Source organism: Alligator sinensis, unplaced genomic scaffold (assembly GCF_000455745.1).
Source record: "Alligator sinensis unplaced genomic scaffold, ASM45574v1 scaffold1970_1, whole genome shotgun sequence".
In the NCBI taxonomy this organism is placed as follows: domain Eukaryota; kingdom Metazoa; phylum Chordata; order Crocodylia; family Alligatoridae; genus Alligator; species Alligator sinensis.
This window is the reverse complement of record NW_005843362.1, coordinates 30,060-44,258: the sequence shown is the minus strand read 5'-3', so window position 1 is coordinate 44,258 and position 14,199 is coordinate 30,060. Positions and strand designations below refer to the sequence as shown.

The window sequence follows — 14,199 nt, the reverse complement described above, 5'->3', positions numbered from 1 at the left end:
AGCTGTGGCAGAGACCTGGGAAGACACAGCCTGACTCTCTGCCTGCGGTGTCAGGAAGCCGCCTACCACCCTGAGGTGAGCATGGACGTGCGACAGCGGGCACTGCGCTATGGCAAGGAGTGCACCAACGGCTACCTCGAGCTGCTGGAACACGTGCTGGTGGTGAGTGACCCCCACCCCTGCCTCTCGCGGTGCCCCCAGCCACGGTGCAGCCCAGCCGCGGTTCAGTGGTCACAGCCACGTGCCTGCCACCCAGACTGCAAGAGCCCTGTCCGTCCCCAGCATGAGCCTTGAGCCTTCAGCTCCATTGTGCTGTGAGGCGCAGGGGGGTTGGCAAGGTGTGGTGGCATGTGCCACGCAGGACCTCTCAGAACGTCTTGCTGGGGCAGGGGCAGGGGCAGGGCAGGTACACAGGGCAGCTGGATTGCTGGCTCTGTAGCCCCCCTGCTTTCCCTGGGGCAGGGGCGATGCTGGGGGCTGTGTCAGGGTGATGGTATTGTGCTGCTCAGAGCTCGGACACGAGGCTTGTCTGGGCTGGTTTAGACGGGGCTGATCCTGCCTCAGGCAGGGTTTGGACTGGATGTGACCTCCGGGATCCCTTCCCGCCCCATGGCGTCACGATTCTGAGGTGCGTTGTTAGCCAGCCCTGTGCAGCTCTGCTTGGCCTTTTCTGCTCCCTGCGGGGTGGCAGGGCCATGCCAAGGGCATGAGGGAGGAGATGCCAGTGCCGAAGGGGTCTTGGGTTCGCCGCAAGGCAGGGTCAGCCCAGCAACTGGCTGGTGGAGCTGGACACGCTCTAATTCGGGACGAGGAAAGGTTAATGGCATGAGCGAGTTCAGATGAGCAGAGTGCTTCCAGAAATGGTCTTTAGCCTGATGCACTGCTGCCTGCAGTGCCGGGGCCCACGGCGGTGCCAGGCTGGGGCCCACTGTGTCCTGGCTATCGGCGCACAGGGGAATGACCGACTAGCCTCATATCTAGCTGCCTGCGACTCCCTGGTCTGATAACAGGTTGCCCAGCTCATGCCAACTCGGCAGGGCCGGGGCATAGCAGACTGGGCCGTCACGAGGTGCCTGCATGACCCGGGGGAGCGTGGGCGCCGGTTAGAGTCCCAGGCCCATGGTTCCAGCCGGAGTTCTGCCACCCGCTCCCCGGCGCTCCAGGCACCCAGGATGTCAGCCGCAGGTCAGGCCGTAGGCTGGGCGCTGGAGCACAGTGGCTTGGGCAGGGGGGTCCGTGCTGGAGCAAGCACCTGCCCTTGAGCTCCCTACTCAGCGCTGTAGCAGGGGGACCTGCAAGTGAGACCCTCTGCCCTGCCAGGGCGTGATGGAGTGGAAAGGGCTTGGGCATGACCTGAGCCTGGAAACATGGCTCCTGGAGGGGCACCTTGAGGCTGCGAATCCTGAGAGAAGGCCCCAGCACTGCGGGGATGGTGGAGGGGGTCTCCGTCCCCTGCATTGCCCGTCCAGATGGCACAGGGCTGCACAGTGCAGAGTGAGGGACCAGTGGTCCCCTTGGGCCTCGACGTGCTGGGGCCAGTAGCTCTTAACTGCCGGGGCCCCTCGCAGCCCTTGGCTCCTAGCCCTGCCCTCCCCTCTCTCTTGCCCCTGCCCCTGCCCTCATGCTCCTAGAGCAGCTGTGGCCCAGGGGGCTCCTGCTACCCCCAAGGGGCAGGCCCTGTCCCCGTGTACTTGGCCAGGTCCTGCTGGACCCTTGCCCAGCACCTGTCCTGGCACCCTTCCCACACGCAGCCTCCGGCACTCACCGCTTCCCTCCTTTCTCTTCTCCGTGTCCCCTTGGCTCCATCTTTTCAGCCGGTGAGTAGCACAGTGCTCAGCGTGGTGCTGGGGCTTGGCCAGCACGAACCCTGCTCCTGGTCCGCATGTGTGGTTGTGTGAGTGTGTGTTCACACATGCATACACGGTCTCAGTGATGCAGATTTGAGGCCTGACGTGCCCTGAGTGACTCGGGGATGGGACTGCATGCATGTGCTCTGCGTGTCTCCACATGCCCTGGGGGATGTGAGGCTTGGGTACATGTATGTGTGCATGCACATTGAGCGTGGATGACACAAGGCGAGAGGAGGAGACTGGACAGTCACCTTGCTGGGGTCACCTGACCCCAGCTGTCTTTCCTGCTTAGTGCCGGGGGGCTGGACCTGATGATCTTGCGAGGTCCCTTCCAGCGCCTTATGAATGAATCTATAAAGCCAGGGAAGTGCTCTCTGTGTGTGTGTGTGTGTGTGTGTGTGTGTGTGTGTGTGTGTGTGTGTGTGTGTGTGTGTGTGTGTGTGTGTGCGCGCGCGCGCGCGCGCATGCACACGCTCTGGGCATTGGGTTATTGTTATAGGCAGGGCGTGTTCTTCATGTACCCAGGTATAGAAGGTTACTGTGGTGCTGTGTGCGTGTGTTCACCCACAGTCTTGCTCACATGAGGCTGAGGTGAACTCCGTGTGTACGTGTGTGTGCAATCTGTGTAACATGGTGAGGGCTCTGCTTTGTATATGTGTGTGCAGTCCTGGTAACCAGAGCCTGGTGTGTGAGAGGGCAGTAACATGAGGCAGGGGCGTGCTCTGCGTGTGCTCTGCATGGCGTGGTGTGGCATGGCGTGGCATTCCCGCTGTGGCTTCCCCCCGGCTGTGCCTTCCCCCCATCCCCACCAAGGGCTTCCCTGAGGACCCTCTCTGGGCACAGGATGACGTTGGGTGACCGTGTGCGTTGGCTCCCAGGTGTCAGTGGCTGGGGCTGCCCAGGAGGTGCCACCTGACAGGTTCACAGGGCGGCAGTGCCAGGTGCAGCGTGCGAGGGGCTGTACCAGCACCTGGCGGAGCCAGGCCCTGCCCGTCATGCTCCTTGGCCCCAGCTACTCGACGCTGGTCCCAGGGACTCGGGTGTGGGACTGGCCTCTGCTACAGCAGGTCTCCAGCTCACTCTGGACATTTCCCCGCCACCCCCCAGACCAGTGCCGGATGTGGAAGCTGGAGTCTGGCTGACTCCAAGGCCCAAAGGACTTGGGGAGGGAGGAGGGCGGGTCCCAGGATGGGTGACCCCCGTGGGGAGGGATGGGGTTATGCCATGCCAGGTGTCCTCCTGCCACCCGTGGCCAGCGTTCAGCAAGGACAGCTGTGGCCCTCCCCCCATTGAAAGACAAGCCCACAAAGTGTGGAGGGGCCAGATGCAGGCATGTGGCATTTTCCCTCGGGCTGGGGCTAGCACCCCCGTGCAACACCGGCCCAGGTACTGGTGGGAGCCAAAACTGGAACGGGGGCTGGGCAGGTAGCTCTTTTCCAGCACCCCAATACCAGGGGCCGGGGCGGGTGTGGGGGGGAGGCCAGTGAGGCAGTGTCCCCTATCGGACAAGCTTGGGGGCAGGGTTCCCAGGGTGGGGGCTGACCCCAGATTGGGGTCTGGAGCGGGGCTGCCACAGGCTCCCCCAGCACAGCCTGGTCTGGCTTGCTCACGCCTACCTCCACCCCATCACAGATCCTGCAGAAGCCAAGCCACGAGCTGAAGCAGCAGCTGGCAGGGTACTCCAAGCGCGTGGCTGGCTCCGTCACCGAGCTCATCCAGGCTGCTGAGGCCATGAAAGGTAATGCACCAACCCCAGCCAGCCGTGCCCCCCAGCCGGCTCACCTTGGCCTGCAGCAGGACACCTGGGTCCCATCCTTGGCTCTGGGAGGGGAGTAGGTTCATGTGGGTTGGAGCTAGGATGCCTGGGTGCTCCGCAGCAGTGAGCAATAGTGGAGTTAGATCTTTGTCGTGGTAACTGTGCCACGGCGCTGCATCTCCAGGCACCGAATGGGTCGATCCTGAGGACCCCACCGTCATCGCCGAGAACGAGCTGCTGGGAGCAGCTGCCGCCATCGAGGCCGCGGCCAAGAAACTGGAGCAGCTGAAGCCGAGAGCCAAGCCCAAGGTAAGTGTCGGCACTGGCTTGCTTGGCCCCTTCCTTCCTCTGCACCCACCCTGTTCCCCGTCTGTGTCTGGTGCCCGTGTGCTGCCACTGCCCCCCACCTGCCATGTCTCATGCGTTTCCCTCTGCAGCAGGCGGACGAGAGCCTGAACTTTGAGGAGCAGATCCTGGAGGCCGCCAAGTCCATCGCTGCTGCAACCAGTGCCCTGGTGAAGGCGGCCTCAGCCGCCCAGAGGGAGCTGGTGGCCCAAGGAAAGGTACGAGCTGGGCGGTGCCGGGGGAGAGTGGAGCACGGGGGTTGAGGGTGCTCAGTGCAGCAGACCCCAGCGTGTCCTGGTGGTCCTCCCCTCCAGGGAGAGCTCTGTGGGGAGCACCAGGATAGGCCAGGCCGCCGGCCCCTTGCTGCAGCCCATGTGTGTCCTGCCACGCCACTGCCCAGAGGGGCAGACACAGCAGGACAGGACTGATGTTCTCTTGACTCCCCAGGTTGGCGCCATCCCGGCTAACGCGGTGGACGACGGCCAGTGGTCCCAGGGGCTCATCTCAGCCGTGAGTATCGCAGGCAGCGAATGCTCCCCTGTGGTGGGCAGGGATCCCTGGCTCTGGCCCCACCCTGTGGGGTGGACAGGGGTCTCTGCCCAGGCGTAGTGCCCTCCCTGTCACTGCCTGAACATGGGGTCTTGTACCTGTGGGACCTGTGCAGCCCTGTCCCACTCCCACCACACGCCAGAGGGCTGGGGGCTCCCAGCCGTCCCTGACCAGCTGGTGTCTCCGCCAGGCCCGCATGGTGGCAGCTGCCACCAACAACCTGTGCGAAGCAGCAAACGCAGCGGTGCAGGGCCACGCCAGCGAGGAAAAGCTCATCTCGTCCGCCAAGCAGGTGGCCGCCTCCACTGCCCAGCTCCTGGTGGCCTGCAAGGTCAAGGCTGACCAGGACTCGGAGGCCATGAAGCGGCTGCAGGTGAGTCCCTGCTGCAAGGGGGACCAGGACGAGGTGCCCACCCCCCTGGGAGCAACAGCGGTCGCGTGGGATCGTCTCCCCAGGCACTCCCATCGCATGGGTGCCTGCCACGGGGAGTTGCCCAGGGCACCTAGGCTGTGCGCTGCTAGGGCCCTGCCCTGAGCCAGGTACCAGACATGGGCCTGTGAGGGCAGCCTGGCCCTATCCAGGGGGCATCTGTGGTGCATAGTGCATCTCTGCAGTGCTCACGCCCCCTGCTCCAAGCCCAGGGAACTGCAAGCCACAGCAGCTCCTAACCCTAACCCCTTCCTGTTTGGTGCTTGGTGATTAACGGTGACTGAGCGCGCTGGGAATGAGGGGCTCTGGTGTTCAGTATGTGGGCTAGGGTGCGGGGTATGAAGCCCCAGTCTCCGGCATTCCCTGGGTTAGCTGTGGGGGGGAGCAAAGCTGGGTGCAGGCACGAGGCCCTGGTTAACTGTGTTGTGGCGCGTGCCCTGGGTTGCAGCACACTGGGGGCTCCCTCTGGGGAGCACTGGGCACATGAGCTCCCGTTGCTGTCCTGCTCCCCCCACCCCCTGTTGTTCCGGGTCTGGGGTGGGGGCTGGCTGCTGCCAGGCGCAGAGCTCTGCCTGTGGGTGGGGGTGCTGTGCACGGGGCAGGCCGGGCTCACTGGCCCTGCACTCTTTCCCCTGTCCAGGCTGCCGGCAATGCTGTGAAAAGGGCGTCAGACAACCTGGTGAAGGCCGCCCAGAAGGCTGCCGCCTTCCAGGACCACGACGAGACAGTGGTGGTGAAGGAAAAGATGGTGGGGGGCATCGCGCAGGTGAGGGCGGCTTCGGCTCCAGCAGGCTCTCGCTGCCCTGTGCAGGCGCTTGAGCACAGTGGGGATGGGGTGGGGTAGGGCAGGTGCTGCTGCCCAGGGCAGCTCCATGCTGTGGGACAGCCTTCATGGCCCCTCAAACTTGTGGGGCCACCCAAGGCCGTGGCTTTCACAGCTGCACGGTACCGCATGTTGTTTGCTCCGTGCTGCCACTGCTGCTGCCTCCAAGCCGACAGCTGGTGCATGGGCGTCCAGCTGGGCCCAGCTCACCCCTGTCTCTGGCTGGGCTTCCCCTTGGTGGAGGGTGCAGGGAGATGCTGCCCCACGGCGGGGGGCAACAATAGGGCGCAGTGCCAAGAGAGGGGCTGGCCCCAAGTCCTCCTGGCCCCGTTTTCTGTCTGCTAGTGTCGCCCCCTGTGCTGCAGGGAAGGGCCTGGGGCAGGAAGGGTGACGCACCCCATTGAGCGTGGCCTGTCCCAGGGAGAGACCAGCCGCCCCCAGGGCACGAGCTTGTCTGGGCCGCTATGGGGCATGGAGGCTGGGAGGCACTGGGGGCACAGGAGCAGCGGTGCCAGCAGCCCCCATGGCCGCGCCAGGTCTGCATGGTGCCTTTGCCCAGGCGTGACTGGGCAGACCCATGGGCTGTGCCTGGTTGGGGGGGCAGAGGTCATATCCGGCTGCCCAGGGCTCACAGCGCTGCCCCCACAGATCATCGCGGCACAGGAGGAGATGCTACGGAAGGAGCGGGAGCTGGAGGAGGCGCGGAAGAAGCTGGCCATGATCCGGCAGCAGCAGTACAAGTTCCTGCCCTCGGAGCTGCGGGACGAGGGGCAGCACTGAGAGGCCACGCGAGCAGTGCCGCCCGCTCGTCCCCGCAGAGACTGCTGCCGCCTGCTCCTATTTAACATGGCCCCAGCCTGGCTCGCATGGCGCCACCACATGCTGTGGCCCAGGGCCTGCACCAGCACCACCTTCCCACGCCGGCCAGAGCTGCCCATGCACACGCTTCCCCCTGCCCTGCCCTGCCCTGCGCTGCGCTGCGCTGTGCACGGCGGGACCTAGCTGAGGTGGGAGTGCTGCCAGGCCAGGCTGGGACCCCCAGCCTCTGGTGCCACCGCCTGCCATGCCCTGCCTTGCCCCATCCCAGCCCCCGTCAGGTGCTTCCCTTGTGCCTTGGGCAGCCCCCTCTCAGGACTTGGGGCCCCAGCTGCCAGTGCCTTCCTGGCCCTGGCCCTTTGCCTTTGGGTCTGCAGCACAATGGAGCGTGTGGAGCTGGCAGAAGCTGTCTCCATGCCTCCCTCTTGCACAGACCCACCCTCACCGCTGATGCCTTACTGCCTGCTGCACCTTTTCCCACACTCCTGCGGGCACCGCAGCCGGGGTGCCTCTGCCTGGGCCGGGGGGTCCAGCCCCGGTTCATAGTCCCTCCCCTACCTGCTGTGCCTTGTCCCATGGGGCCACCCAGCCCTCCTGCAGCTTCTCGATCCCAAGTGCCTGTGTTGAGATCGCCAGTATTTTTGTATTGTTGAACTCCAAAGTATTGACCCGTGGCCTCACCCACCCCAGCACGGATCCCGGTGACCAAGTGCCCACGGCACCCTGCCCGGGCCGGGCCCCAGCTGCTCCCCGCACTTGCTGCGGCTTCTCCCCCTTTTTGATACTCTGAGCTTCCATATTGCAGGTTGAGGAACCGGCTGCCTCGCCCCGGGGCCACGTCCCCTTGAACAAAACGCCATCAATAAAGCTGGTTTCCTGCTGCTCCATGCATCCATGTCAGCGCCGCATGTTGCCCAGGCCCGGATAGGACCCTGCCGGGGCACCTCATAGATTTCTAGGGTCAGAAGGGACCTACTGGATCATCGAGTCTGACCCCCTGCTCTGGGCAGGAAAGAGCACTGGGGTCAAGTGACCCCAGCCAGGTGCTTGTCTAGTCTCCTCTTCAGCACCTCCAGGGTAGGGGAAAGCACCACCTCCCTTGGAAGTTTATTCCATATTTTGGCAACCATCACCATAAAGAATTTCTTCCTGCTCTCCAATCTAAATCTACTCTCCTTCAGTTTATGGCCATTGTTTCTAGTAACCCCAAGGGGCACCCTGGTAAAGACAGTGTCCCCTATTCCCTGCTGACCCCCCGCCCCTCCCGCAATGAGTTTGTAGACAACCACAAGATCGCCTCTCAGCCTTCTCTTGCAGAGGCTGAAGAGATTCAGGTCCCTCAGTCTGTCTTCATAGGATCTTACCTGCAGGCCCCTAACCATACAAGTAGCCCTCCTCTGGACCCTTTCCAGATTATCCACATCCATCTTCAAGTGCGGTGCCCCAAACTGGATGCAGTACTCCAGCTGCAGCCTCACCAGTGCTGCATAGAGGGGAAGCATCACCTCCCTAGAGCTGCTTGTGATGCACCTGCTAATGCAAAAAAGAGTGCGGTTAGCCTTACTGGTTACCTCGTCGTGTTGGCAACTCACGTTCATTTTGCATCAACCCAGACTCCAAGATCCCTTTCTGCTGCTGTGCTACATTGACTGGTACCTTGTACCTGCAGATCCCTGACCAAGTCCTCCCCTGTGGCCAGCACCAAGTTGAGTAACACATTTCCCTCAGTGGGACTGTGCACCTCCTGTGTTAGGTTCAGGTCCTGTATGCGAGTAGGAGCCCGCGTGAGCGGTCAGACCTGGCCGGTTACTCCTCCCAACAGATGTCCGGGTCATTTAGGTCACCCACGACAACCAGGCCCTTTGAGCGCGCTGCCTCTGAGAGCTGTCTCGCGAATTCTAGGTCTAACTCGTCCCCCTGGTGTGGGGGTCTGTAGTAGACCCCCACTACTACGCCCCTTTCACCCCTACCCGCTTGTAATCTGACCCACAGGACTTTGATCTGCCCTTCTTCTGTCCCCATCTTTATTACAGAAGATGTATAATGTTCCTTAACGTATAGAGCAATGCCTCCCCCTTTTTCCCCCCAATCTATCTCCCCCCCCCCGCTTTTTCCCCAAATCTACCCTGCCTGTACAACCTGTAGCCCTCAATGCCCACTGCCCAGTCGTGGGTAGGGGCTCACCAGGTTTCTGTTAGCCCAACCAGGTCGAAATCTTTGTCTGAGAGCAGGATTGCAAGTTCCTCCTGCTTACTCCCCATACTCCTAGCATTAGTATAGAGACACATAAGCTCCCCAGTACTTGCCCTTAGTACTCCCCTATCCTGGTGCTTAGTGGGCCCCTTTGTACTTACCTTGCCTCGTGCACAGTGCCTGATCCCTGCTGCCCTCCAGCAGGCCCTGGAGCCCAGCCGCTCTCCAGGCCCCAGCTGGTGCAAAGCCCAGAGCCACGGCGCTGAACCCACCCCCTGCTGCCCCCAGGAAGGGGCTGTGGTCTTGGGGGGGGCGGGGGGGGTGCATCATGGGGGTGTGGAGCCAGGACTGGCCCTGGAGCGGGGCGCAGCCCCTTGCAGGTCAGGGCTCCTGGGGATAAGTGTCGTCTGGCCCCAGCACAGGCCCAGCTTTGCCCAGGGCAGGGGCAGGGGCAGGGGCAGGCTGGTGGGGCTGACTCCCACCCCTGGGCCACCACCTTGGCGTGTCCTGCTTAGGTGCCCCATGACACAGCCTCGGGGTCAGTCGTCCCAGTACAGCGTGGCTGGTTGCGCCTGTGTCCTGCCACCGTGGTCGCCTCCCCCAAGCCCAGCTGCCCCACGGGTTCTCCTCAGGCCCCTCGCTCTCCTCCCGTGGGCCTGACTCCCTGCGCCTCTGCCGGGTCTGGGCGGGCCCTGGGTCTTTCTGGTGCTGATCCTCGGGGGCTGCACGGCACCGCCAGCCCCGGCATGGAGGCTGCATCTCCCCGTCGCTGCCAGTGCTGCAGCCAGCACAGGGCCGCCGGCTACTGGGCTGCTCCCCACGCGCCGGTCCACTCCCGTCTGTGCAGCTCTGGCGTGCAAGGGTGAGCGTGATGTTCTATGAATACCCGGGGCCGGGGACTGCTGGAGCCCCAGGCTGGCGCTGGGACAGCTGGGGATCAACTGACCAGGAATAAACCAGGCTGGGAAGGAGAAGCTGGCTCCTGCCGGGAGGAGCCAGCGCAGAGCCCCTGGCTCCCCGCTCTGCGGGCAGGGCAGGCTTGGTGAGGGCTGGCAAAGGCAGGTGCCCGCGGCCCTGACAGGAGGCAGCAGTACCCAGCCCACAGCAGGGCAGGGACTTGGGCCACCTGGCGGGCTCGGCCATCCCGAGAGGAGCTGAGCCGGGCCCAGCGGCAGAGCCTGGCCATAGTGGGCTGGAGTCCCAGGGCGTGGATCACGGATGGGTCCCAGCAGTCCCAGGCACCAGTGACGTTCCCTGGGCAGCGGGGGTCTGGGGTGCAGCATGTGGGGCACAGCCGTGGGGAGCTGTGCATGAGCGCAGGCTCCCCCCGCGCAGCCCTCAGGGGAGCTGAGCGCAGCCCCAGCCCCAGCCAGACCCTCAGGCTCCTCCTGCCTCCCCCTTACTTCTTGACCCCGGAGCCCTGCCCCAAGCCTCTGCGCTGCCTGCTGTGGTGATGGGCAGTCGGACCCGGCACCGTGGGGCACTGCCCACGGGGCTGTGGGCACCATTTCCATGCTGAGCTGCCATCAAGTGGGAGCCGAACGGAGGATGCGGGCACACTTAGCCAATTTGCAGAGAACACGGCTGTGGGTTGGGTGCAGACCAGCCTGGGGAAACTGGAGAAATGGCCTGAATCAAATCAGGTGAAATACAACAGGGACAAGTGCAAAGTGCTGTGCGTGGGGCAGAAGGGCACGTGCCAGCCGTCTGCAAGTACCTGAAGCACCTTTCCTCCCTCACCGCAGCGCAGGAGATGCAGCAACAGCTCGAGGCTGCAGCCGAGCAGGTTTAGCCTGGACGTCAGGATACTTCACTGTCGCCACAGGGAGGCAGGGGACAGACCGCAGGGAAGGGGGGCTCTCCGTTGCTGGAGGCATCAAAGAGAGGGGGGCAACCACTGGCTGGGTTTGCTCTTGGCGTAGCGATGCCCATGCTCTGCTGTGGGTGTTCCCCAGGCTGCAGGGCAAAGCGGCGGTGTCTGCCTGTCCCAGGCTTTAGGGCTTTGCTGGTTGTTGCATGGGGCTGGGAAGGGATTTTTCCCCCCTCCTGTTGCTGTTGCTGTTGCTGTTGCTGTTGCTGTTGCTATCAGCGGGGTTTTAACCTTAGTAGCATTGGGTGTTGGCTGCAGCCCAGGCTGGGGATGAGGACTGAGCTGGGCCAATGCTCCTGTGGGACCAACCCCGCAGGGGCCTGGCTGGAGGGTCTTGCCCCTGCGCTCAGGCTCAGCCCAATGCTGCGCTGGGGGCAGGAAGGGGTTTCCCCTCTGCTCAGACTGGTCTGCACTGGGGGTTTCCCCTTTCCCTGCAGCGGGGACACACCTGGGGGTCTCAAGTGCCTTTTACCAAATGCCCTGTCCTCAAGCACACAACAGTCAGTGCCTTTGTCCCCTGCTTTCCCGGGGCAGGCGAGGCTGGTGTTTCAGGCACCGGCCCTGCCAGCTGTGTGGGAGGGCTGTTTGCATCAGGGTGTTTGGCACCGGCTGGACAGACGCTGGTCTGGGATGGATCAGGCAGGGCTGGTGCTGCCTGGAGCAGGGGCTGAGATGGATATGACCCCCGAGGGCCTCTGCATGATTCCCGTGCGCTCTCTTTGCCCCCAAAAGTAATGGCTGTCTGGGCTATGTGAGTAGGAACGTTGTGTGCAAGCCAAGGGAGGGGATTCTTCCACCCTCTGCAGCCCTGGCGAGGCCTCCCCTGGGGAAGCCGCTGCATCCAGTTTTGCCATTCGAGCTGCAGACACCACAGCAGGGTGGCTGTGGTGCTGTGGCCATGATGGCCCAGAAGTGTGCAGGCAGCACCTGGAGTCGGTGATTTCTTTTCCAGGCCCAGCAGCGCAGCTGGAGGATGCCGGCCCGGCCCTCAGCACAGAGCACCCTTCTGCCGCAGACAATCTAGAAAGAGTCTGGTGGAGAGCGACGGCTGGGGCCAGGGCCTGCAGGGAAAGTCCAGGACACCTGGGAGGAACTGCTCAGGAGAGGAGACCAAGGGGGCTGGTATCCAGGACCCAACAGGTGGTTCTGTAGGGGATGGAGACAGGCAGTGGGGATTTTTTTTAATTAATTTGTATCCAAGGCCAAATTAGCCAAAACTCATTCCAAATCCAAGAGTCCAGAACCGTAAGTAGCCCTCCTACTGGCAAACATCCTCCACCCGCACCTGGGGCTTCAGATGTTTCCAAATCCTTTGTCAGGCATCCTAGTTGCAGGCCCTAGCCCGGAGGCTTGGGGTTCGGATGCCCCTGAGTTTTGCTTGCCCTCAGCCATACGGCCCTTGGAGCAAGCTAGGGAGGAGATTCCCATTTCCATAAACTGGGCTTAAAGCCGCTACACCTCAGCGGGTACTGAACCACGCCAGAAGAGCAGTTCTCCTGCAGCGCGGTTCAGGAAAACTGCCTTCATGGGCACAGATACACGGTATTTCCCCTGCCAGGTTAAGAAGCCGCTACGCTTGTCCTGAGCCTTCAAGAGGCCAAGACAGGCAACGGGAACGGTCTCACTTGGCAGGGCTGGGATGGGATGGGATGGGATGGGGAGTCTCTGTCCTTGGCTGTTTGGGCTCATGTGGGCCAGGGCAGGGCCACAGCAGCTGTCTTGCAGCCAGCCCCGAAGGTGGTACCGGGGCTGGAGGCCGTCTTGGACAAGGGGGTCTGTGCGCCGGACGTGATCCTGAGGGGGTCACTGGCTCCTCAGCCACGACAGGTGCGAGGCCACAAGCATCAGCAGCACCCAGATGCCAACAGACTCAGGACCTATGGCTTTAGGCGCATCCCAGCAGCCCCCGGCCAGGCACTCGCTGACCCAAGCGGGGCCAATCACTGCAGCCAGCACAGCAAGTGCCCAGGGTCTGCTCAGCCCTGCCCCTGCCCCTGCCCCTGCCCCCGGCCCTGCCTTCGAGGAGGAGCACTGTATTTGCGGCTCCAGGGTCTGGAGCAGGGCTGATGCTGTGGCCCAGGGCCCTGGCACAGCTTGGCCGTGCTGGGCCCGAGGCCCATTGTGCTTTCGGCCTGGTCCCAGAGACACCTGGGGAGGGGCTGCCTACTGGTCCCAGCTCTGGGGCACATGGGCTCTCCAGGGGGCTGCCCCCCACCACTTCTCTGTCTCGCCTGCCAGGTGGCTGGAGCCCTTGCGTGCGCTGCCTGGCTTATAGGGGCTGTTTGTGTGGGTGGGGGGCCACATGGCTCTGCCGGTGCTTATATAGCATGGAAAGTATGCCGGGCATGCTCTGCTCCAGCCGCCTGCACCGCCAGCCACATGGCCCCGATCCTGGCAGGTGCTGCCTTGGTGGGGGATGGGACATTACTCTGGAACATGAAAACTGAAAGGCTCATACACTATTTCATTGTTCAAGCAAGAATTACTTGCTCTGTAGAGATCTGCCTGAAGAGTGTCTCTCAGTACATGAGGAATCAAAACTCATGGCTGAGGTGATATCTTTTATTAGACCAACTAGATATTTGCAAAAACAAAAATCTTTATTATTTCCTTATTTAAATATATTTTTTTGCAACTATCTAGTTGGCCTAATAAAAGATATCACCTCTGCCATGAGTTTTGATTCCTTTTGCCTCCAGACCAATACAGCTCCAACCTGGATACCGCTCCATGCCTGCTGAGCAGGGACGGTTTTGCACGTAAGAAGTTCTACGTACAACAGGCCATTGCTGCAAAGAGGCAGCTCCTGCCTCAGTCACAGAGAAACAGGAAGGGGCAGCAAGGCTGTGGGGGAGCTGCCTGGCAGAGCACCCACCCACCTGCTCTCCCCGGCTCCCGGATCGGTTCAGCCCCAGGGCCCAGGCGCTGCAGTTGGAGCTGGGCCTGGGAGAGGAGCTGCCTGGAAGCTCCAGCTGGTGCCAGAAGAGGTGAGCGCTAGCCCACGCTATACATAGACCTCTTTCAGTTAGTCTATACAGTGAAAACCAACCTGCCTTCCAGCAGACAGATGTTCCAGCTGACAGATGTTCTAGCCAGAGCTCCCAGCCTGCCGGCTGCAGAGCTGCTTCAGGGCTCGCCCTTCTGGCTGTTGCACTGGTCGTGCCCTGGAGCCAAGACACTGGATGCTGGTGACACGGGGTGCTGATGATGGGGCTGGGCCTGGAGCTGTGAGGCCGAGCCCAGCCCCAGGTGCCCGGGGAGCTGGCAGGGACTCTCCTGAAGCCAGAAACCCCGTGCACTGAGTGACTGCAGGGGGTGCTGGAGCCCAGGGTCGCGGAGCAGAGGCCCCCATGCCGCTGGTGGTGTCCCGTGGCTTGCCCCAGCAGGGCCCAGTCGCCGGCAGCTCCGTGCTGGCCAGTGCTGGGGAACCCAGCCCCGCTCTCGCAGAGCCGTGGGCTCCGGCACGGGGGCTGTACCCATGCCCTGGACCTGGGCATGCTGCCAGCAGGGCCGTGGGGATGAGAGGAGCCTGGCCCAGCCCCGCCAGCCCCATGGGGCTACAGAGCT

At 62.9% G+C, this 14,199-nt stretch overlaps 1 protein-coding gene across 7 annotated transcripts in view; it reads left to right on the top strand.

Moving 5' to 3' along the window:
• The window catches only part of TLN1 (talin 1), a 45,283-nt gene extending 37,825 nt beyond the window's left edge, over positions 1-7,458 (top strand). For 4 of the 7 annotated variants that reach the window (XM_025194978.1, XM_025194980.1, XM_025194979.1 and 1 more), the window contains 9 exons: positions 55-162; positions 1,815-1,817; positions 3,483-3,588; positions 3,791-3,915; positions 4,044-4,169; positions 4,399-4,461; positions 4,691-4,873; positions 5,571-5,696; positions 6,402-7,458. In XM_025194978.1, coding sequence (XP_025050763.1) covers positions 55-162; positions 1,815-1,817; positions 3,483-3,588; positions 3,791-3,915; positions 4,044-4,169; positions 4,399-4,461; positions 4,691-4,873; positions 5,571-5,696; positions 6,402-6,533 — 972 coding nt within the window. In that variant the 3' untranslated portion in view covers positions 6,534-7,458. The remainder of the gene's footprint in view (positions 1-54; positions 163-1,814; positions 1,818-3,482; positions 3,589-3,790; positions 3,916-4,043; positions 4,170-4,398; positions 4,462-4,690; positions 4,874-5,570; positions 5,697-6,401) is intronic. The other 3 variants (XM_025194976.1, XM_025194981.1, XM_025194983.1) reach the window with 3 other exon arrangements.
• The last annotated feature ends 6,741 nt before the right edge of the window (positions 7,459-14,199 follow it).